The sequence below is a fragment of the Thermobia domestica genome, chromosome 11 (assembly GCF_964235325.1).
Source record: "Thermobia domestica chromosome 11, izTheDome1.hap1.1, whole genome shotgun sequence".
Taxonomy (NCBI): domain Eukaryota; kingdom Metazoa; phylum Arthropoda; class Insecta; order Zygentoma; family Lepismatidae; genus Thermobia; species Thermobia domestica.
In genome coordinates this window covers 119,359,306-119,383,282 of record NC_137464.1, presented here as the reverse complement: position 1 = coordinate 119,383,282, position 23,977 = coordinate 119,359,306, and the positions used below count along the sequence as shown (strand labels likewise).

Sequence of the window (23,977 nt, the reverse complement as noted above, 5' to 3'; positions counted from 1 at the left end):
AAAAGTCGCTTAGTTATGGACAGTCAATACGAATTGGAGAATGCAACGTGAGGAGTCTAAACATAGCAGGTAAGCTAGAAAATCCCAAGGGAGAGATAGAACGACTGAATGTGGAGATCAAGAAATTAAACTGTAAAGAACAAGATGAATTCTGGTCAGGTGAATATAAAATTATTATCTCAAGTACGGAACACAACACCATTGGAATTGGATTTATAATGAATGAAAAGATAAAATGACAAGAAGGTGTAACATTGTAAACGACAGAGTCATAGCAGTAAAACTTGCTACCAAACCAAGAAATGCAACTATCATCCAGGTATATGTGCCAACGACAGCGCACGATGATGAAGTAAAGACAAGTTTATGAAGTTACTAAAAACCCCATGAAAAGTAACGGGAAACATAACGGAATATAAGAGAGAAGAAAATCTTATTCTGATAGGAGATTGGCGATTGTAGGAGAAGACGCGGAAGGGAAAACAGTAAGACACTATGCACTAGGAAAGCGAATGAAAGACTAATTGGATTTTGCACCAAAAACAATTGTTCAAGAAACATAAGCGCGGGATTTACAAGTGGAAGTGCCATGAGACCTTCCTATTATGATGCCATATAGATCAAATACTTGTTAAAGATAGGTTCAGAAACCAATTAAGAACTGTGGGAGCTACCTAAGAGTAACGATGAAATGTATCATGATGGAAAGTGGACTAAAATTTAGGAAGGTATTGAAAAATAAGACAAATGGAAGACTTGATGAAGGCAAGCTTGCAGAATACAGAAATTCAAGGAAGTTACACGTACAAAACAATAGATAATAGAGCACAAGAACCAATGAAAGAAGAAATTGACAAGAACTAGCTATTCATAAAAAGATGCCGCTCTACTACAGCAAAGGAAATATTAGATCATGAAAAAATGGCGAGGAAAAATGGATCACCAAAGAAAATCTGGATTTAATGGAAGAAGAAGGAAATTGAAAAATATCAACAACAATCAAGCTAAGACACAGTACGAAAGAATAAGAAATGCAATCATTTGTAAATGCAGAATTGCGAAGGAGTCAACAACAAAACAAGATAACAATGTGAAGAAAGAGAAAATGATATGTACACAAGAAGAGTATGTGTGACTTACAAGATGATTAGATGAAATGCCCGTTCTTTGCACGGGAGAATAGGTTTTTCGAAAATATTTGAATCCCTTTCCCCTTAGGATATGTATTTCAATAAAAGCGAAATGATAAAAATACAGAAGATATTCTACTTTTAGCATAAATTTTGGAATATCCTTCCCACTTAGAAAACGAACCATGATTAAAGTGATATGAACTTGAGGTGGGTACTAACTACGTTCCAAAAGCCATTTCGAACAGGTCAGCCTTTTCCCGACCCCTAAATCTATGAATTCGACACTAATCTATGCCATTTTTACCTCGTCCTTCCCTCTCGACCGATGGGGCTGAACTTAGTATTAAAGGGCATTAAAGGACATTTCTGAAGAAAGGCTGGTGCATCCAGATTTCCAGACTAGCAAGATAATGGCAATACTAAAAGAAAAAGGTGCTGAGAATTTCGAGAATTACATAGGGAAAAAAGTGAGGGGGAACGCGGGAGAACGTCGTTCCCCCGCTTCCATAAAATAATTGTGACGTTCCCCCACTTCCTAATACATTACAATGGGCAAAGATAGGCACAGGGGACAGCGTGGCGTTTTGCGTCCCCCTAACTTTTCAGATCCACTTTTACCCCTGGGATCACAGAACGATAAGCTTACTTACATATGCTTCAAATATCTTGATTATATATATATATATATATATATATATATATATATATATATATATATATATATATAAAATTGGAATCCAAAATAGATGACAAGTTTAAATTCAGGAAGCAAAAGGAAACCACGGAAGCAATACTTGCATTAAGAGGATTGGTAGAAGAACGAATTCAAGTCGAATGAACAACTTAGGTAGCATTTGTGAACCTACAGAATGCGTCTGATAATGCAGAATAGAACAAAGTGTAGACTGGAACTTTGAATGAAGCAATAACAAACTATAAGCAGCGAAGAATAAAATATAATCTGTACAAAGAACAGAAGGCAATAACTAAATAGAATGTTAGCGAGGATAAGCAACAATTTAGAAAGGAGTTACACAAAGATACTCGTTGTCACATTGAAGAACCAATAAAAGAAATCAAAGACATGTACAGCATAGGGATGAGTTTTCATGGGACGAAAATATACATCTATTTACGGACGATATCGTAATGTTAGAAAAAAGCGAGAAAAATTAGAGACAAGTCTAAACGTCATGAAACAGGACTTTTTAAAAATAAATTCAATATGACGATCAACAAGTGCAAAATAAAAATAATAAGATGTACTACAAAAAATTAAGATCAAAATAGAAGTGCAGGAACTTCGTTACTTAGGGAGTAAAATAATGAGCGATAACAAGTACAGTGAAAAGCAAAGTTAAATGGAGGTTGTAGTTATAAGAAATGATAGCTCTTTCTTTCAAGAGAATTGTGTCAGAATTGTTTTACTGAATGCCTGATAGTTGAGCAACCAACATACCAGTACAGACATTACCCAAAATATAACATACCAGGATACTCCTCCATTTGAAGCAAGAAAGGATTAGTAGTTGAGTATTATTTAGATAAAGAACCACCAGATAGATAGGCAGAAATTCCATTCATGTTACATTCTAAGAGATATTAATTAAACCAAAGAAAAGAAAAATAACACTGGTATTCAAAATTTTGCTTATTATTATTTCTTGATGAATTTTTATATATCTTGACCCCCTGAACACGAATCCGACACTTATTTTTATGTAGTGTCAATATTTTTAGTGATATAAGCCTGTTTTATTTTTCTACGTATACTGGTTTATGCAGAGCAATTTGCGTGCATTTATTTCGATACTCGCTAGATGGTAGCGCATTTGTTATTAAAAATAATTGTTCGGAGTAGCAAACAGATAATATAGATTCTAAAGATTCATAGCAGAATTGTAAGTTTATTAAATAGAGTCTAAACAATAATTAAGCTGTAGCCAATCCTGGTAGAAATGAAATGGTTGGAAAGTGCTGCTTCCACATTTTCCACAGTTATTTTATATCTGAGTGTACGGTAGTTAAATGTCAGTGTGTAGTTGTATTTGAGCAACATGTCGTCAGGTTGGAAGTGCAACTTACGTGCGGATTCCTTTTGTTATGTGTGTTAATACCATATTGGTCCGAAGCAGGTGAAGCATAGGATTGTGCCTGGAACAAAATTTTGTGCATCCTCTAAAGCTTATTTCGGAAAGGCGGTTGGGGATCTTGACAAGCCATGGGCTCAACATGTGTCTTGTGGTAATTTCAGGTCGACGTTGGAACATTGGTTACGTGGGAATAGGAAAAGTATGCCATTTGCAATTCCGCGAGTGTGGAGAGAACCTACTAACCATCATGATGATTGTTATTTTTGCATGATCGACTTGACGCACTATACAAGAAAGGCAAGAACAGACATCAACTGCAATACGCAAACATACCATTCTCCCGAGCACCTGTTCCGCATAATGAAGAACTCCCTATTCCCTCACCTCCACCCCAAACGGTTTTCAGTGAAGAAGCAGCTCATTCCGACAGTTGAGATAGTTTGTTCGTTTTGGAAGATAGTGAGAAACCTCATTTACTGAACCAAAAAGAACTACCTAGGTAGATGATCTGATTAGAGATCTACAATTACCGAAAAATAAGTCTGAATTGCTATCATCACGACTCAAAGAATGAAACTTTCTACTTCTTTCCTACAAAATATCTAAGTACAGAAGCAGGCACCAACGTTTTTCCGTTTATTTTGCTCTTGAGGATTCATTGTGCTACTGTACAGATATCGGTGGTCCTTTTAGGGCAATTGGCTTTCAATATGAACCAAAGGAATGGCGACTGTTCATGGACAGTTCGAGCACTAGACTGAAGGCTGTTATTTTGCACAACGGAAACCAGTATCCTTCAATCCCTGTTACATATTCCATCCACATGAAAAAAGTTATTCAAGTGTGAAGCTGATGGAGAAAATTAAATATGAAGAACATCAATGGGACGTGTGTGGGGATTTCTAAATTATTGGTTTTCTTCTTGGGTTGCAAAGTGGTTATACTAAATATTCCTGCTTTCTATGTCTGTGGAACAGTCGGGCAACTAACCAGCATTATGATCAAACCGTATGGCCTGAAAGAATGGAGCTTATTTCAGGAACACATAATGTGATAAATGAAGCATTAGTGCCCAGGGAGAAGATTCTCATGCCAACATTACATATTAAACTGGGATTGGAAAATAATTTGTAAAAGCTCTGGATCACAAATCACCTGCTATACAATGTATGAAACAAATGTTTCCAGCTTTATCAGAGGCAAAAGTTCTGGCTGGCATTTTCACAAGGCCTCAGATTCGTGTCATGCTTAATAGTGCTACACTTAAACAAAAAATGACGGAGTTCGAAAGAAACGCTTGGGAGGCTTTTCATAAGTTGGGATTTCTTATGCATAACCAAAGTGAAGCATTTGATCACCGAGTTAAGACACTCATTGATCAATATCGAGCATTGGGATGTAGAATGTCTTTAAAATTACATATGCTTTATTCACACTTGGATTTCTTTAGGGAGAATTTAGATGATGTTAGCGAAGAGCACGGGGAAACGTTTCCATAAGGACATTCGGTAATGGAAAACAGATACCAAGGAAGGTGGGACTGTGCAATGATGGGATTATATTTGGGGGTTAGTCCGTGGCGAAGTGAACGTTTCCCACAAATGAAAAAGAATCACTAACCTTCACTTTAGATTACGGAATTCCAGTACTTGATGAACACTTTCCTCCAATCTAAAGTACTTTTGTATATTTTTTTAAATAAGAAATGTAATATTCATATATTTATTTATTTATTTATTTATTTATTGAACAATTTCCCAGATACAGCATAACTTTGCCATTTTACACAGGGACATGCTAACAAAAGAAAGAAAAAAAACAAGACAACAATAACAACAACATAGAAAAAAAGAGTGTAAAAGTAAAACTATTCCGTCAAAGCTCGTTTAATTGCTCTTTCAAACACTGGGTAGCTCGAAAAAATGTCCACATCAGTTGTTACTTGATTATAACTGTTTGGTATTCTATAAAAAAGAGACCTCTGTATAACAGCCAACCTAGGACGGGCAAGATGGAATAGGTGGGTATTCCGAGTGATGCGGGAAGGGACACGTAAGGATAGTTCCTGAAGTAATATTTCCGATCTTAAGGTTCCATTAACTATTTTATGTAGATATTTCAAGTCAGAGATAATTCTGCGTACTTCAGGAGTCTGAATATTAAGATGTCGCAAGAGCTCCTTCTTAGATAATATTCGAAGTGCAGGAACACGAAATCGGACTATAGCAATGAAGAAATTGAGAACAGAATCAAGTCTGGAGAGATGTGTAGGTGCTGCCATGGCCCATATGGGAGAGCAGTATTCGATCTTGGGCGCTATTAAAGTCTTATAAAAAGTTGCTAATGAAGAAACAGTGCGTAGTTCGGGGAATCGATAAAGAAGTCCCAACATGCGCATTGAATTCTTTATTATTGAGGAGATGTGGTCAGAGAAGGTGAGTTTTGAATCAAAGATGACACCAAGATCGTTATGACTAGCAGATTGTGTGATAGGGGAATCGTTGATATGGTATGTGGAGGGAACATGAGACTTTTTCAAAGTAATAGTAATACTGTCACATTTCTTACTGTTGAGTTTCAAGTGCCACATTTCACACCAGCCTGTAAGGTAATTTATGTCTTCCTGTAGAGCAATTGTGTCATGGAGACACGATATTTCTCTGTATAACTTACAATCGTCAGCAAAAAGCAGAAGGCCACTAGGTTGAGCTGATAAGTGCGTGTAGAGATCATCCATATACAGGACAAACAGTAGAGGCCCAAGTACACTCCCCTGAGGCACCCCTGAGATCACGGGTTGGGGGTTAGAAGTCGCCCCTGAAAGAACAACTCTCTGTTTACGGTCCTTCAAGTAGCTTGTGATTAGAGAGAGAAATTTGCCATGTACATTAAATCTATTGGAGAGTTTATGAAGAAGATGAATGTGACTGACAGAATCAAAGGCCTTCGAGAGATCAAAGTAGATAACATCTAATTGACTATTGTTATTCATACATTTGACTGCACAGGAAAGAAGAGTACTTAAGTTTGAGAGACTTGAGCTTTTCGGTAGAAAGCCGTGCTGAGAACTATGGATGTAAGGTGAGGTGAATTTAAGTAGCCTGTCTTTAATTATTTTTTCGCAGATAATTGATATTACAGAAAGAAGAGATATTGGCCTATAGGAGGATACTTGATCTTTAAGCCCTGATTTATATATTGGGGTCACGTGAGCCAGTTTCCAACTGGTGGGATAATACCCTTCCTTGAAGCATCTATTGAATAAGATAGATAGAGGAACCGCAATAACTGAAGCAGTTTTGTTGAGAAAGAGAGGACTAATTTTATCAGGTCCAAGTGATCTATGTGGAGATAACGATAGCAAGAGAGCCAGAACTTCGCCCGGGGTGGTAGAAAGAATGGATAAGGTGTCCGAACAGATGGGGTGGAGAGGGGGGAGATGGGTTGTAGAGGAAAGGGAAGTAAATGTTTTGCAGAAGTAGTTATTGAAGAGGTCTGGTCTTTGATCATCACTCGCTTCAGTATTTTCATCTTGAATTGTTGCCGGTATACCAGGAGATTTTGTTCTAGATTTAATTACAGACCAAAAGACTTTAGGGTTACTAACAGTAAAATCACCAATTGAGTCCATGTATTCAAAATATTTACGTCGCTGTACCTTCTTGGCAAGACTTCTAATTCTAGCAAAGTTTTTATATGTGTAGTCACTCGGATGTGATTTCCATAGAGTCCAGGCAAGCTTTTTGTTTTTAAGAAGGTCACGAAGTTCATTGTCGTACCAGACCGGAAACCTGTTCGATCTTGATGCTTTCACCGGCACAAAGTCCTTTATAGCTGAGTGGACAACGGATGTAAATAAGTCCACAGCGTCGTCAACAGTTCCTACCTCTAACAAACACCAAGGAAACAGTTCAATAGCCCGGCAGATGTCACCCCAGGGGGCTTTCTTCCATAGAGGTTGTGACCTACTTTTGAGGGGTTGGTTTGTAGTAGTGGAGGGGAGGAAATCGAAAGAAACATCCAAGGAATCGTGATCCGAGGGAAAAAGATTTCTGCATGGGACAACACAACGAGGTTCTAAGTTAGAAAGAATGTAGTCAAGATTGCTATTATTGCGGGTATTATGCATATTATGTTGACCTAGACCAAGTCCATGAATAAAATTGTCCATGAAATAACTGTCGTTTCCATCTTTAGCGACTCCATGCTTGCTGTCCTGCCACGTGATGGAAAGGTTGAAATCACCCAATAGGATGACGTCACCGTGTGACAACGCATGTAACAGTGAGTCATGGCAAGCTTCTAAGATGTGCTGGGGGGTGTTCTTGTGCGGCCTATAGAAGCATCCAATAAACACAGAACGACGCTTTGGAATAAATACTTCCACCCATATAAGTTCACAATCCCGTTCGAGATCCAGTCTTCTCTTGCTCTTCCACTTATTATTTACACAAATCATCACTCCACCTCCACGAGTTATGCGGTCTTTACGATAAATGGTGAAATTATTAGAAAAGCTAATTTCACTGTCGTTCACTGATTCATTCAGCCACGATTCGGTCACTGCGAAACAATCCAGTTCCCTTATCTCACCTAGGTTCAATGAGCACTCAACTAATTTGTTTTTAATGCTACGAACATTTTGATAATATATATTGAAAGCATATTTTGGTATTTATGTATTGTTATGTAGATTTTTGTTACCCAGAAAGTTGATGTCTAAAATATGTGCGTTATGTTTGTAGTTCAATGTTCCTATAAGATACAATTGTATAATATGTTACTGTTTCAATAAAATCTGATATGCTTATTTCATCACAAATTTTGACATTACGAGAAAATAACTACCATACTCATATTCAGCGGATGCAAATCATAGAAACCGACGAAAAACCAACATAAGCACGACCTTGATCAAAATTTGTATACCAGTGTAATAATAATGACAGAAAGCGAAACGAAAGGAGAAAAGAAGGAAAGAGGAAAATAAAAAGCAGAAGATGTGAATAAATGAAATTTTAACGTTTAAGGATAAACAGTATGCGCTTTTCTCCTTTCCTCGTTCTCTCTGTCTTGGGCTTTTCCCCATTTATGGGATAAATCTCAATCAGTAGCAAATGTTCAATTCCTTGGCAAAATAAGTGTAAATCCAGGATAGGAGTCGAATGAGGAACGTCTATAATGACAGTCTCACACGCTGTTCACTTGTCTACATAGACCATAACAGGAGTGTTGTTAAATCAGTCATTAAACTGGCAACTCTCAGCGGGTTACCTTCAGTTTCGTTTGAAGTTTGAATTATATTTAAGGCCTTTAGACGTATATGGCTTAGTCTCTCCTGGTTCCATAAAAAACATTTGATCTGTAGATCAAGATCAAGCAAGAATTAATTGACAATATTGAGAATTTACTGTTGCACTAACATACATCTCGGATTAATCGAGGATTAAAAGGAATCTACGAAACGAGTCCTAGTTCTTGAAGGAGGTGCACGCAGCAGTAATCCACGTTTTTATGGCAACTTGTAGCTTTGTTACGTGACACATGTGCAGTATAAATGAAGGTTGAAAAAGGTGGTTTGCAACCTCTGACGTGGATAAGTCGGTCAGGGATCGGTTTGTTGAAAACAACTTGGGTTCTAATCTCGGCTGGTACAAGTTTTTTCCCCTTTCAAAATACATTTCTTTAATTAATACTTATTTTTTTGCATTTCTCATAAGTTATCTTAAATTGTTGAATATGGATTAGTGGAGGTTAGGAAATGTCAGGTCCAGTCATATATCTTTACACATTTGTTTCTTTCTTCCGACCACGTGGATGACTATCCCGAACTTAAAAATGTTCTTGAAGCGATTTGATTTGTAGGACAAGCAGATTTTTTAAGTAGTTGACAGACTCTGATGCCATATTGTTCCAATTTTTTCTGTTTGCAGTGTAAATGCAATACACAAACCGGCATTTATAAGGTAGTTAAAGCTTCGGCGTCTGGAGTAAATAGTCCTGTGTTGACGTTCTGTTAGTGGATTTTTTCCAAAATATATTCTATATGTTGACGTTTATTCTATTGCTTTCTTGCATTTTTCCTACGTTATCTTAGATTACTGATCATGGGTTAGAATAGATTAGGTAAAGACAGATTCGGTTATGCATGTTTACATTTTAGTTTCTTTCTCTCAAAATACATTTCTATTTGTCCATATTCATTAATAATAATTATTTCTTGCATTTTTATTGTCTATGGATTAGCGGTAGTTACATAAGGCCATGTACAGACAACAGTTAGAACAACTCCATAGAATTTTCTCTCCTTTGGCAGAGAAAGTTACTACAAGTGTCTTCCATCCAACCAAGCCTTTCACTAAATACCGCAGACATTAGTTTTCTGGACGTAAACACTCAAATTAAGGTAGCACTCTGTTGTATCGTAGGAAAATGGCGTGTTCAAAAACTCATAGTGTGTCAGCAGCTGTGTTATTAGCGTCTTATTGTATTAACCTCGAAGGACCAATAAATATCTTTCTATGCAGACAGAAGTTCCCTTAACTCCATGACATTGATATAGAAATAACCTATGGATTATTATCTCGTTGTAAAATGGAAAGATTTATATTGGTTTTACCTGAAAACCCACAGCAGAATCCCACAACTGGAAGCATAATATCACGGCTAACTTTTTGAACTATAAACAAAAGTATCTTTGGTATGTTATTCTTAATAAAGTTTATGGAACCAAAGACAAATTTTAAAACTTCCAAACTAGGCTGTCCATAAGCGTCGTAAGTCATAGAACGGCTTAGTCCGTCTGTCTGTCGACAGGTATCACAGCAAAGACGGTAAGTGATACCGAGAAGCGGTGTTTTGTAATTAATTCAGCGTCCAAAGAATAGGTTCCATCTCCTCCGTTAACTCTATATTCAAGTCGGAAGAGGTTCAAATTAGCCATTTCCGATTTCAACGTTTAACGCTATAGATGAAAACGGCAAGATACAGGGAGAAGCGGTTTTTCGGCAAACAATTCAGCGTGTAAAGGCAACATATAATGGCCATACCCAACATTACCAAAACCGGAAATGGTTCAGAATGTTTACTATTACTTCCGGTTTAAATACCGGTTTCTACTTATGTTGTCATAGAACGAAAATGGCAACAGATAGTGAGAACCGATTTATTAAAAACAAATCAGCGTCTTAAGACAACATATCATGACTATCCAAAATGCCCTACCAAAACCAAAAGTGGTTTAAATTTACTATTACTTCCGGTTTCAATAGCGATTTCCGTAGAATGGAAAGAGTAAGTGCTTTCAAGATGCGGTCTTTTGGAAATAATTCAACGTCCAAAGAATAGATTTCATTTCCTATGTTAACCTTCTACTCAGCCTGGAGTTGGTTCTAATTGACCATTTCTGGTTTCAACGTTTATCTCCATACAATGAAAACGGTACCAGCGAGAAGTGATTTCTGCAATCGATTTAGAATCGAAAGACAACATGTCATGACTGTCTACAATAATCTACCAAACCAGCTGTGGTTAAAATTTACTGATACTTCTGGTTTCAATACCGGTTTCAACGTTTATCATTATAGAATGAAAACAGTAGCAGATAGTGAAAAGCGGATTTTGGAAAACGATTCATTCTCACAACATAATATACCGCTGCTACCCACATAGTTCTACCGAAAACAGAAATTGTTCAAATTTACTAGTACTTCCAGTTCCAATACTGATTTCCTTACAGCAAGGCGGTAAAAGATATCAAGAAGCGGTTTTTTGCAATTGATTCAGTGTCTCAAAAATAGGTTCCTTCTTCTCCGTTGAAGCTTTGTTCAAAGCAAAAGTTGTTAAAATTAATCATATTCGGTTTCAACATTCATAGCTATAGAACAAAACCAGTAACAGATAGCGAGAATATTTCTTTCAGAAACGATTTAGCATCTCAAGCCAACATAGCATAATTATTGCGAACACTTACCAAAAACAAAGTGATTCAAATGACTATTACTTCTGGTTTCAATTCTTATTTCTCTAGATCAAAAACAGTAGAAGATTTCGAGATGGGTTTTTTGCAATCAATTCAGCGTCCCAAGTAAATATTTGCTGCCAACTCCTATTAAAACCAGAAGTGATTGCTATAGAATAAAAACTGTAGCAAAACAACAAAAAGCAGCCTATTGCAAACAATTCAGCTTTCAAAGACAATATCATGACTACCTATAACATTCTATGAACACCGGAAATGGTTCAATTTACTGTTACTTAAGGTTTCAATACTTTTCAACGCTTATTGACATAAAACAAAAATGTAATACATAGCGAGAAACAGTTTTATGCAAACAATTCAGCGTCTTAATACAATGACTATCCACAACACTTTATTAAATAAGGGAAGTAGTTCAAAATATTTGCTATTTCGTCTTTGAATTTCTTAGATCAAAAATGCTAAAAAAAACTATCAAAATGTTGTTTCTTGCAATTGATCATCGTCCCAAGAATAAGTTTCATCTCCCCCTTGAACGCTGTATTCGAGACAGAAGATGTTCAAATTTTCTATTATTTCCGGGTCCAATACTGATTTCCATATAACAAAAACGGTAAATGATATCATGATGCGCACTTTTGCAATTAATTCAGCGTCTCAAGAATGGGTTTCATTTTTTCCAGTGAAGTTCTATGAGAACCGGAAGAGGTTAAAATTAGTGCTTCTTCTCATCTTATTAGTTTCTGAATCCAAGACATCTCACACTTGCAAATCCGAATGGGAACATATTAGATTTGCGAAAGACAATTGTAAACAGAGTGTAAAATCCTGAAGGATGAGGAAGAATTTCCCTCATTTAATTAATTAATTTATTTATTTCATAAGGACAACACAACAGGCTTAATGCCCAGTTATAGTGTCGTATACAGAATTATTTAACATACACTATTATACGTACATTATATACGTACACAAATATACGTTATCTAATTATACATAAGTTATTGCATGATAATTCTTTTGAACTTGTTCTCTGACATAATAAACACATCTATTACATGAAATCTAACCATTTCATTATATGAAGCACACATTCTCCACAGAGGAGACTTATGTAATATTTTTGTTCTTGCTTTTCTACAATAGAATGTCCCAGCGTTTGCTGTTCTAGACTTGCCTGTTGGGACACGTAATAATACTTCTGAAACTAATTCTGGACAATTAATTTTACCATTTAATAATTTATGTAAGAACAACAAATCAAAAACACATCTCCTTTTTTCTAATGTTTGAAAATTAAAATTCCTTACCAAGTCTTCATAGGGGACATACTTTGGGTAGAAACTGTTTTTTTTTTTTTTTTGTATGCAATCATTTTTAAGAATTTAAATTGTATATTTTCTATTGCATCAGTGTATTTAGTGACATTTGGTGTTCAAACAGTACAATAGTATTCTAATTTTGACCTCACATATGAAAAATATTACCTTATAAATGTTGATTGTTTGTAGAAATCCTGTCCTACCCTATAAATTAAACCTAGGTTTCTATATGCACTACTCGTTATCGCGTCAATGTGTTGAGTAAAGATTAATTTGCTATCAAATATAACTCCTAGATCTTTGATAGTATTTGGGGTAGACAAGGAAGTGCCACTATTGCATACGTAAAGTTAATTTGATTTTCTTTCCTCGTGAAAAATACAGATTTACATTTGGAAACATTCAGGAATAATTTATTCTTATTACACCACATTTGAATACTCTCTAGATCTTGTTGAAGTTTCACGCAGTCATCAATTGAACTTACTTTGGAGTATAATTTGAGATCGCCGGCAAAAAGAAGAACTTGAGAAGTTTTAATACATAGAGGAATATCATTAATAACAAGAAGAAACAACAGAGGACCTAGATTAGATCCTTGAGGGACTCCTGATAGAGTATTAATTTTTTCAGTAACAAATCCTTTGTATGAAACATATTGTTTTCGGTTATGCAAGTATGATACAAGATACTCCATTGCTTGTTTGGAAAAATTCAGAGATGCTACTTTCAGTAGCAAGACATCATGATCAATGACGTCAAATGCCTTGCTAAAATCAGTATAAACTACATCTACTTGACCGCCTCTACCTAATTCTGTTACTATAAAATTTGTTAAAATTGATAAGTTTGTCGAAATAGACCGATTACGTAAGAAGATGTGTTGATAAGTTGAAAGAACAGGTTCTACATGATTTAAAATTCGCGCATATAATATACTTTCAAAAATTTTTGCAAAGGGCGATAAATAGTAATTAACCTAAAATTTTCTATTTCTCTCTTGTTTCGAGATTTTGGTAATGGACAGACTAAACTTTCCATTTATCTGGGAAAGTGTTTGTACTAATGGAAATATTAAATATAGTGCGAAGTGGATATTTAAATATATCACTGCAACCTTTCACAACATAAGGGGGAATGTTATCAGGACCACAAGATGCTTTTGGTTTCAACGCTCGTATAGCATTTTCTATTTCGGTTCGATTAGGGAGAAAAGAGTCAACATTGTATGTGGCGGGTACATTGTTGTACACTGAATGGAAATAATGTGCAAGTGCCTGTGCTACTTCACTGACATGTTGGATATCATGACCATTGTATATAAGGAAGTTTGATGACAAATGCTGTGTTTTGCGTTTAATAAAGCTCCAGATCTGGCTTCGGTCTTTCTCGATAGAGCATTCTGAGTTTAAAATAAAAGTTTTGTAGGCTAATTTTATGTCAGATTTTTTTCTTTACGCAGTCTCTCAAATTGATCGCGATGATAAAGTATATTTGTTGATCCCTTTTTCCACTTGTTATGGTGGTATGTCTTGGATTTTATATTCTTAATTATATTATAAGTAAACCAACATGGATAACTTCTGCTGATATGTCTTTTAAGTGAAACACATATAGAAAATATGCTGTTAATTATTTGATAAAAGTTTCTTAATGCTATATTTACATCATCCGATTGCGAAAGGTAAAACCAGTTTACTTTAGAGAGTTCTATGTACATCTTTTGGAAATCTACCTTTCTAAAAATTAAAACCGGGTTCCTTAATTTCTTTCTTGGATTTCTGCAGGAGTTGAAATGGGAAAGAGATAAGTAAAGCTGGGTGATGCCTATCTTCATTAGTAACAAGTGAACACTCTTTTATTACGGAAACGTCATTAAGATTTGAGAGTACTAGGTCTAAGGTTCAGCCATTACTATTTTGAATGTCATTATGGGAAATTAAGTCATACAGGGACATGAAGTTATTTAAGTCTTTACATTTATTTGTTGAAAGTAGGAGGTCAAAATTAGAACACGTTATTTGACTTACTTTTCGAAGAAAATTTCACATCACTAAAAATTTACTGAGGGGGCTGAATAAAATGACACAATTATCCGAGGCTTGCAAAGTAATTACAGTAATTCAAATAAATATAGGGCTAATTAACATGAACGTATTTCACATGTAGGCCTAATTAATGGGTGAAATAGTGGTTAACAGTATCCCTAATCTTTCTTAGTTTAATAATTATGGATATTCAAATCATGGAATAATATTCCAGTGAGAAGAGTTTTTTTTTTTTTCTTTACCACTTTGTCTCATCTTTACATCAACTGTTTTGATTTCGTACTCTGATTGTAAATGTTTTTTCTTTTCAATAGGCTACAGAAAAATGTTAATTTCCACTTTTCCTCATTAAATAGAACTAATTATGAATGCATTATTTCTTATGTTTCAGGTGGATTTTATGCTTGGGAGTTATATGGAAGACATAGGTATAACCTCGGACCAGTTTGAAGAAGCTTGTAGCAAGTCGAAAAGCTCAGAAGAAATAGAATCCCAGTTTCATCAGGTTAAATATCAATTATAATACATAGGGTTCTTTATCATTTGTGTGTTTTCACACGTTATTTGCCTGATGCAACCAAATACCATGTGTGTTGTGAGTTAATTTAAGCAAAAGAATGAAGATGAGTGCACTACATACATTGAGTTTTGATATTAAGAGTCATGTGATTGAGTGTTAAGTGATCTTTGTTTTGAATTGCACCATTTTAATCACTGTTTTCTTGCAGCACTCACAATACAGAACAACTTTAAGATTTGGGCCTCATTATACAGTTACTCAGAGACCTCAGCCTCAAACTCCTAACTGAGATTGTAATACTCAATTTATTAAAATATAAAAATATTGGACATATATTCTGTATCCTTAAAAAAAAGGAAATTTGTACTTATTTATATTAACATAATTAATACAGTAGTCCACGTCAGTATTCTGTAGGAATCAATTATCACTAACATTTACTTTCAATAATTATGTCGTTCTAAAATTTGTGACATTTAAAACTTAGTTAATCGCTATTCCTTCTTGGAGAACAAAATTTTATATACAGTATAATTCCCACTATTCGTATACATAGTATAATCTGAACTCCACTGACCCGGATTGCCAAACGCCCATATCCATATCAAATAAATAAAGCAACCCTATGCATTCGTTCATAAATTTTAATTTAATTTTATTGATGATATACACTTTAGATCCTTCCGTGGGTAGGACCTAAGTGCATTGTTGTTCGCAGAATGTACAATACTATTAAGAAGGCCCAAACTACATTTTCGAATGTATACTTCGAGAAAATGTGAATTGAATTTATGGTCAGCATTATTTGAAAATTATAATAATAAATTAAAATATAAATAGTTGCTATTACTTTAATTACGCCAAACAATACGTTCCTCAAACTACTGTTGTACTCGAAAGTTCATGGCTGATTTATGGTATTGAAATTATTATAGAATATTGTTATTCCAAAAAAGAAATATATCCTGCACGCAAACAAGTTTCTGGCAACAACTTTACAAATATATACAGGGTGTCCAATATACAATGCAACCCGGAGTTTGGGATAGCAAAGCTTTTTAACCTGAAATGATACATAAATAATGATTATATAAAAATGAAGGCTTGTTCATGCATATATTTTTAAACTAAGAAGCAACGATTGAAGTACACTAAGAACCACACAGTGTTGCCAGATATAACCGAAGGTGTAAATCTTTTATTTTTTATTTTTATTTATTTATTTTTTTAAACATGTAAATTGACTAATAACTCATACTTATGGATGCTCTCTCGTTAATTTTCAGTTTGTTTAGTTGGAGTAGCTTGGAAACTGTGGAGCAGAAGAAAGATTTTTTTTTTTCATTTCCACCAATAACTAATCGGATGAGGCCTCTGTAACGGGTAACTAGGGAAATCGTAGTTTTCATAAATTAACACTCTGAATTGGTAGCCCTGCTGATGTTTCAGTGTATCAAAAGGTGTGCTAAGGATCTGTCTACATTATGCAATTCCTGAAAACAATGAAAAACAAACTTTGAAATTATCATGATAAAGTTTTTACTTACATGCACCCAACAACACTACTATTCATTTCTATGGGACTATTTAAAGCAAGAGGTATACAAGAACAATTCTCGAACTGTTCAAGATCTGGAAACGAACATTCGCAGTGCCATTGAGAACATTAACACTTCTAATCTTCGTAAAGTTACTGCCAACCTGGTGAAACGTGTGAACCAGTGTTTAAATCAAAACAGGGGACACTCGCAGCATCCGCTGGTAACTCATTTCTGATAGTAGCAGTGTTGCCGGGTGCATGTAAGTAAACGTTTTATCATTATAATTTCAAAGTTTGTTTTTCATTGTTTTCAGGAATTGCATAATGTAGACAGATCCTTAACACACCTTTTGATGCACTGAAACATCAGCAAAGTTGCCAATTCAGAGTGTTTATTTATGAAATTCTACGATTTCCCTAGTTCTCCCTTACAGAGGTCTCATCCGATTATAGTATTCGCGCCGAGTCGTGATGCTTGACCTAGATCTACCGATTTTACCACCCAATAGAGCGCGAGGGTGTGTTCCGGTCGTCAACCCCCACCCATCACACTTTGTCAGTGTCGTCTCTCGCGCTACACGGAAAACATCTTCCGAGAGTACAGTGTTGTCGGATTGGCGCCAAGTTCCGTTTTGTTAATTGTCTTTTTGTTGCATTATATTCTCACTGTTACTATTCGTGTTTTTGTTACCGTTTTAGAATAATTGTTACTGTGGTTATTGTTGTGCAGTGTTATTATTGGTAATTTTTAAATGTTTATTTTAATACTCTTTTACACTGTCTTCAAAATTTGGCAACATTGTTGGCGAATTTCAGCTATTTGACGTTTCCCCAAGTGTACGCTCGGGAAGCGGCTCCACGAATTGTACCGAAGTTTTCCGATTGTATCAGAGCTCAAGCAATGGTTGGTTTAGAGCCCAAGCTTCACGACTCGGCGTGAGTACTATAGTTATCGGTGGAAATGAAAATTTCTTTTTTTTTCTGCTCCATAGTTTCCAAGCCACTCGAACTAAACGAACTGAAAATTAACGAGAGAACATCCATACGTATGAGTTATGAGTCAATTTACGTTTTGCGAAAAATTGATTTACACCTTCGGTTACATCTGGCAACACTGTGTGGTTCCTAGTGTAATTCAATAGTTGCTTTCTAGTTTAAAAATATGTGCATAAACAAGGCTTCATTTTGGTATAACCATTATTCGTGTATCACTTCAGGTTCAAAAGTTCTACTATCCCAAACTCCGAGTTGCATTGTATATTGGACACCCTGTATAAATATTTATTTGATTTTACTTGTTCACAGAGAAATGTTACTACATTTAATATAGTTTTATACATTTGTCGCGTCTTGCATTGAATCGTCTGGTTTAGAGAAGGAATAAGTCCAAAACCAAAATATTGAGAAATCGAATATAAAATTGTGTAAAGAGTAGGGTTTTCATCTAATAACCATCAAGTTTGTGCTGGATCTTAACAGCCATATTATTAATGTGCAAGCTAGCTTGGTGGTTATTTTGCCATTTTTGGTCTTCATTTCCTTCTTAAAACTAACGATTCAATTGCAAGTTTAAAGTATGATTTAACTTAGTAATAAATATTATTTCAAGTTATTTTTAAGTGTAGTATGTGTTTTACCTTAGATAGTTATTGATAGAAGCCAGTTAAACCCTTATAGAAATTTAGAATGTTTCAACAATGGTTAAAAGCTCAATTGAGAGTTATTTATGATAATTATTTTTGGAGAAAACGTGAAGTATAAGTTAAGAATCACTAAAGAAACAATTTATGGACGACGTTATAGGTTTGGGTTGAAAGTAGTACATAACTGACATTAAAATAACGGTCGTATTCATGTGTATTCGATCGTAAACCCATGTGTGAGAATGGAATTGAAGTGTTTTCATGAAAATGAACACACCAAAATAGATTTTATAACGGAACACCAGAGAACGACTTTTATTCCATTGTATAAACTAAGATCATTTAATCTCGAACAGTATTTTAAGTATAGCTAAATTTTCTGGTCAGTGGTTTAAATTATTATAAACCTATTGAAAACCAAAATTAGGAATTAATATAACTACTTCTATTTATAAAATATTTAAAATACAATTGTTTTCAATATCGATATTATATACTCAACAAATACCTATTGATGGTCTGTGATTAATCATGTAGAATAACTAAAACGTTAAGAGTATCAATACTTTAACCAAACTTATTTCTCTGTTATTGAGGATGTACCTGTAAATGTAACATCCTTTCGAATCACATTCATTGGGAACTTTTTATCCTTCTAAGTATACTTTCAGTATAATGTGTGTTAATATGTTAATGAAAATTGGATGATATAGTGCTTGAGTAAAATGGTTAAAGGAGGGTAAACAGTTAGTTTAGTTTTGTTGTAAGTGAATACAGTTATGTAATGTAATGCAGGTCATCCTACTTCTCACATTCTTCAAACCACCAAATTGGGTCTAAGTCTACTATAAGCTTCAATATAAATGTCCTTACTTTTATTTCATGCATCTTTCTTCCAAGATCAAATTGATGATTTGGAAAGACAATGAATCAATTAGGTATAGTATTTTTAACATATAAGGTAGTAATGCATGAATCTCAATAATATCTGTTTATAGGTTTATAGTCTGTCTTGTTGCAGCATTTAATCTCTTCATTACTGCATGGCCACTTAAAATAAAATAAATAAATATGCTACATCTTTTACAAAAAGTTAAATTCTCATCAACTTTTGACGTCATCACTTGTAAGTTGTCACGTACAGTTGTTTCAAGTAGAATTTTATCTATACCAGCCTAACAATATTTTACAATAAGAACACTTGGTGCTAATAGAAAATTGTTTCGAGTTCTTAGTAATTAGTAATTGCAAATGTTTTATATTATATTTTTAATTAGATTCTAGTTCCTAAACAGAATTTTGAATTAGCTTTCTTTTTTTATTTCTTAGTTAATAACTTCTGGAAATCTGCCAATTGGTGCTTTAAAGAGTAAGCATAATTTGAACACAAAAGAATTTCGACATGTTGTTTCTCACACATAGACATTATTAAATGACACATATCCTGTTTCTGTAAGACATTTTACTTCGTTCTTGAAGAAAAAAATGTTCAAGTGAGCAAATACTTCTTAACATCCATACGACCAGTCAATGACATTTTACGTAACCTTCTATTGAAACAATCAGGTAAAATTTCAAGTTTGACTTTGGAGATACAGCTCCCACAATAACCCTGTGTCTATATCTAATGGTGAAGAATTACAGCAGAAGCTATAGTTATTGAGATAAAATGGTGGGTTTGAAAGAAAATATATTATTATTTGACTACTTGTTGCATCCGAGCCTTCGCCCGGTTGTACACTGAAGTTAAAGTCGTGTCTAATTAAAAGTTCTAATTGTATACATTTAACAAATATGTTTAACTTATTTTTTTATTTATTTTGTCTTATATTATAATTATTTAATTTTAATTACTTATTTATTTTGTCCACAAACCAACATGACGTTACAAATATTAATGCACAAATTTAAATATGGTTACAGCCTTTGTCCTAAAAATAAACTGCAAAGAATGTTTATAGCCAGCATTAACATTATCCATTTTGAAATAATTAAATTAAAATCATTCAGTTTTTAGTTTAATAGTAATGGAAGAAAGTAGGAACGCTTTAAAGTCTTAACTGGAAGACAAATCGGAAAACGACCATTAGGAAGACCTAGGTGCAGATGGGAGGACAATATTAAGATGGATCTTGCAGAAATAGGAATACAAAGTACAAACTGGATCCACTTGGCCAAGGATAGAAGTCAATGGAGAGCGCGAATGCGGCATTGAACCTTAGGGTTCCACAGGCCATAGAATTACTCAGTGTGCAATTAAATCCTCACAATAGTTTTAAATCTCAAATTGCCTACACACTAGCTACATTTTATTAGTGCGATTATTTTTTATTACAAATTAGTGAGACGCACTGAGACGTTTGTTTTTCTTAAATAGGATTATGTAAATTTAAATATTTATTTCCGATATAAATTCTACATAAGTTATAGTCAGTTTACCTGCTAATTAACTTCAGATGTGACCTACTTTACATCGAAATTGAATTCAGGTCTTCTGCTTTAAAGAAGAGAAATTATTTACTCAGAAGGACATAGGGTGTCTAAGGAAAAGATTTAACTTGTAAAAGAGGTTGGCCATGTTAAGCAAACTACGTGTTAAATTTAGTACCACTATCTTTCAAAGAAACATCCCCCATTAACTGTAGAAAGAAATCTTACCTACGTTGTTGTTTCTTTTTCCCCGTTTCCCCTGAAAATCATTTGCCTGTTTCTGACTTGTCAGGAATCTGTTTAACCTTAGCAATGGGCTCAACCCTTAGTTGTTGCAGCACGATAACCTCAGTCGTCATCTCACCACTACTTCTCTAAATCATTTTAAAATCTTGTCAACTAGTAACGTTATAACTAAAGGACTCACATGGTTCAATCAAGAAACAAACAAGAAAATGTGTATAAGTAAAATAAGACGATGCAAAGATCAAATAAAGAAAACATTTTCTCTGTATAAAACAGTATGAGCCCCCAAGAAAGCTGGCAGAGAACTTTTATCATTTTTAATTATCACAGATATTTTAACGTATTTTATAAACATTTCACTGCATTGATTATTTAATTTTATACTGACTAATATCTCAACAAAACAAAAAATGTTTTTCGACTTCGTTAACAGATGTAAAACAACTACCGATACTTCTTCACTGAGCAAATAAATAAGTGTTAATAAACAAATTATTAACTAGGAATATCTAAAGTTCGATTTAGGTGTAAAAGAAGTTAATTCATGCACTGCTGCAACGAAAGATTTAGGAAACAAAAAGAAATCTTAATCTCACTTAGCTATAATCTGCAACTGTAAGTAGAGAGCGTCGATATTTAATGTCTTCAATAGGTGCTCACGGTTCGGTAGTAGCAGGATAAATCTCAAAGCCGCACATTCTATTTGTTTAAGAGATACAATAGATAAGTGGTTCTTGATTTGAGGGCTCTCCTTGAGAGGCGTAAGACACCATCAAGGGGGCACAGGATATTAAAATAAAATGAACTGCGAAATTATTTTTAAACTACAAAGGTATCAGATTTTTCTTTAACTAAGCTTACCTAAACTACGAATAACAAAACTCAAACTGGACATAGAGATTTTATTTTGTTTTGTTTTGTTTTTCTGTTACAAATGCGTTTAGCAATATTGGTGAAAGGAAAGAGATGGGAGAATATTAAAGTCGAGAATGCGTATTTAATGATCAGTATGTAAATATCAAAATAATACTGATAATAACGCACAGAGTTCGATTAATTGTGATAACACTTTTAAGATTGCATCTTGCAATTGAGTATATTACATTCATTGCTTAAGCTCACATTTGATAACCCATCTTTTTCTTCACGGGATTATTGGTTTAGTTGGATCGGAAAGGAACAAAACGACGTTCCGGAAAATATTTGTCTAGATGTTAAGTAGTTCAATATCAAATTGGCTAGTGAGCCGTATGCATTATAGCCGTCCTTTTGTTTTTTTAAAGCAAATCGCGGCAAGGGTAATTCCAATGCAAAGATCCAATGGATGCTTGAGACACGGAGCACTCACACAGTCAATGCATGGAAGTTAATGATAATGAAATACTTCGTGAAATAATAATAAAAAATGAAGTAACGGGAAAACGCCGAAAGAATTCGCCAGTATAATGTCACCCAGCTTGAAATTAAATGGTGCGAAGTCGAATCATGAAATTTCGTCACTACATAGAGCGCTGTTCACTAACAAGGAACCCTAGGTATCTATCAGAGCCCGATTTTTATGAAACTTTGTATATAAATAGAGTACCTCGAGAAACACACACAGCCAAAATTGTAGCTGCAGAGTCCAAGACGTTGGAACACTAGGGCTCGAGAAAGATCAAATGTGGAACGTCAGTACATTACGGACATGGTGAGAAAATGCAAGTTTTTCTTTAAAACTCGTCATTGTAACCACACGAAACGAGCATACATGGATACGAGATGGTAGATGTGATCTGTTAAAAGTGATGAAAAGAATATCCGCCATCTTGAAAGAGGCTATGTTGAAACTGGTGCGATTGGTATAAATGAGAAGAGGGTCATGCGATGCATCAATTTGAACATAAATATACACAAAAAACAGTTGGTGAAGTTTGTTGTGGGATTACATTATTTCTGTGCTTCTGGCAGACTGGTTTAGGTACAAGGTGAGCAAAGTGTATCTCATGACACTCGAGCAGATGCAGGTTATGGTGCGCTATGAGTGGGATCAGTGCAACTAGAAAACCAGAGCGAAATATAATTTTAGCACTACATGATTTGTGTCAGAGTCAACATATAATTGGTGTGGATGTGCTGACACAACGAGTTCTTCATAATAAGGCCATGGTTAGCATTAATTTGTAACTGTTTATTATATTTCCATTAATTCGAACAGAAATCAGAACGCTTATCAGTTCACTCATAGCGCTCCGTACTAGGGATGGCCAAAACCGGTTCCTGGTGGAACCGGTTTTCGGGTCTGAACGGATCCGGTTCTAGAAGATCCGGTTCCGGAACCGGTTTTTCGGATCCAGGTCTGGAACCGGTTCTTCGGATCCAGGTCTGGAACCGGTTCTTCGGATCCAGGTCTGGAACCGGTTCTTCGGATCCAGGTCTGGAACCGGTTCTTCGGATCCAGGTCTAGAACCGGTTCTTCGGATCCAAGTCTGGAACCGGTTCTGAAAACAGAACCGGTTCCTCGCGGAACCGGTTCCGCTGGAACCGAAACTTTGTGACCATCCCTACGCTAAACCCGAGCTGCTGGCAAGCTGTGAACAGTATGCTAGATGAAATGGTGGAAGCGACAGGCAGGCGCCCAGGCGGCGGCAGCTTGTCTCATTTGGCTAAATAAACTGGATAAGTGGCAAACTCATTGGCTAAACAGGCAAACTAGCCAACTCATTTGGCTAAACACCCACTGGTGGACCAAATTTTTTTTCTGGGAGCACAAGCGGGTCTGGGCGGGGAAGGCACAAGCGCATGGTCCTCTTTGCATTATTTTTGAAGGTGAACTTTGTGCCTCCTTTACGGGTCTTTGGGGGCTTTCGGATCCAGGTCTGGAACCGGTTCCTAAGATCCGGTTCTAGAACCGGGTTTTCAGATCCAGATCTGGAACCGGTTCCTAAGATCCGGTTCTGGAACCGGGTTTTCAGATCCAGCTCTGGAATCGGTTCTTAAGATCCGGTTCTGGAACCGGGTTTTCGGATCCTGGTCTGGAACCGG

General features: G+C 35.3%; 1 protein-coding gene across 2 annotated transcripts in view; it reads left to right on the top strand.

Moving 5' to 3' along the window:
- Positions 1 to 23,977, top strand: part of LOC145664402 (cilia- and flagella-associated protein 36) — a 117,812-nt gene that overhangs the window by 53,982 nt on the left and 39,853 nt on the right. For both annotated transcript variants that reach the window (XM_081731078.1, XM_081731077.1), the window contains exon 3: positions 14,966 to 15,079. In XM_081731078.1, coding sequence (XP_081587204.1) covers positions 14,966 to 15,079 — 114 coding nt within the window. The remainder of the gene's footprint in view (positions 1 to 14,965; positions 15,080 to 23,977) is intronic.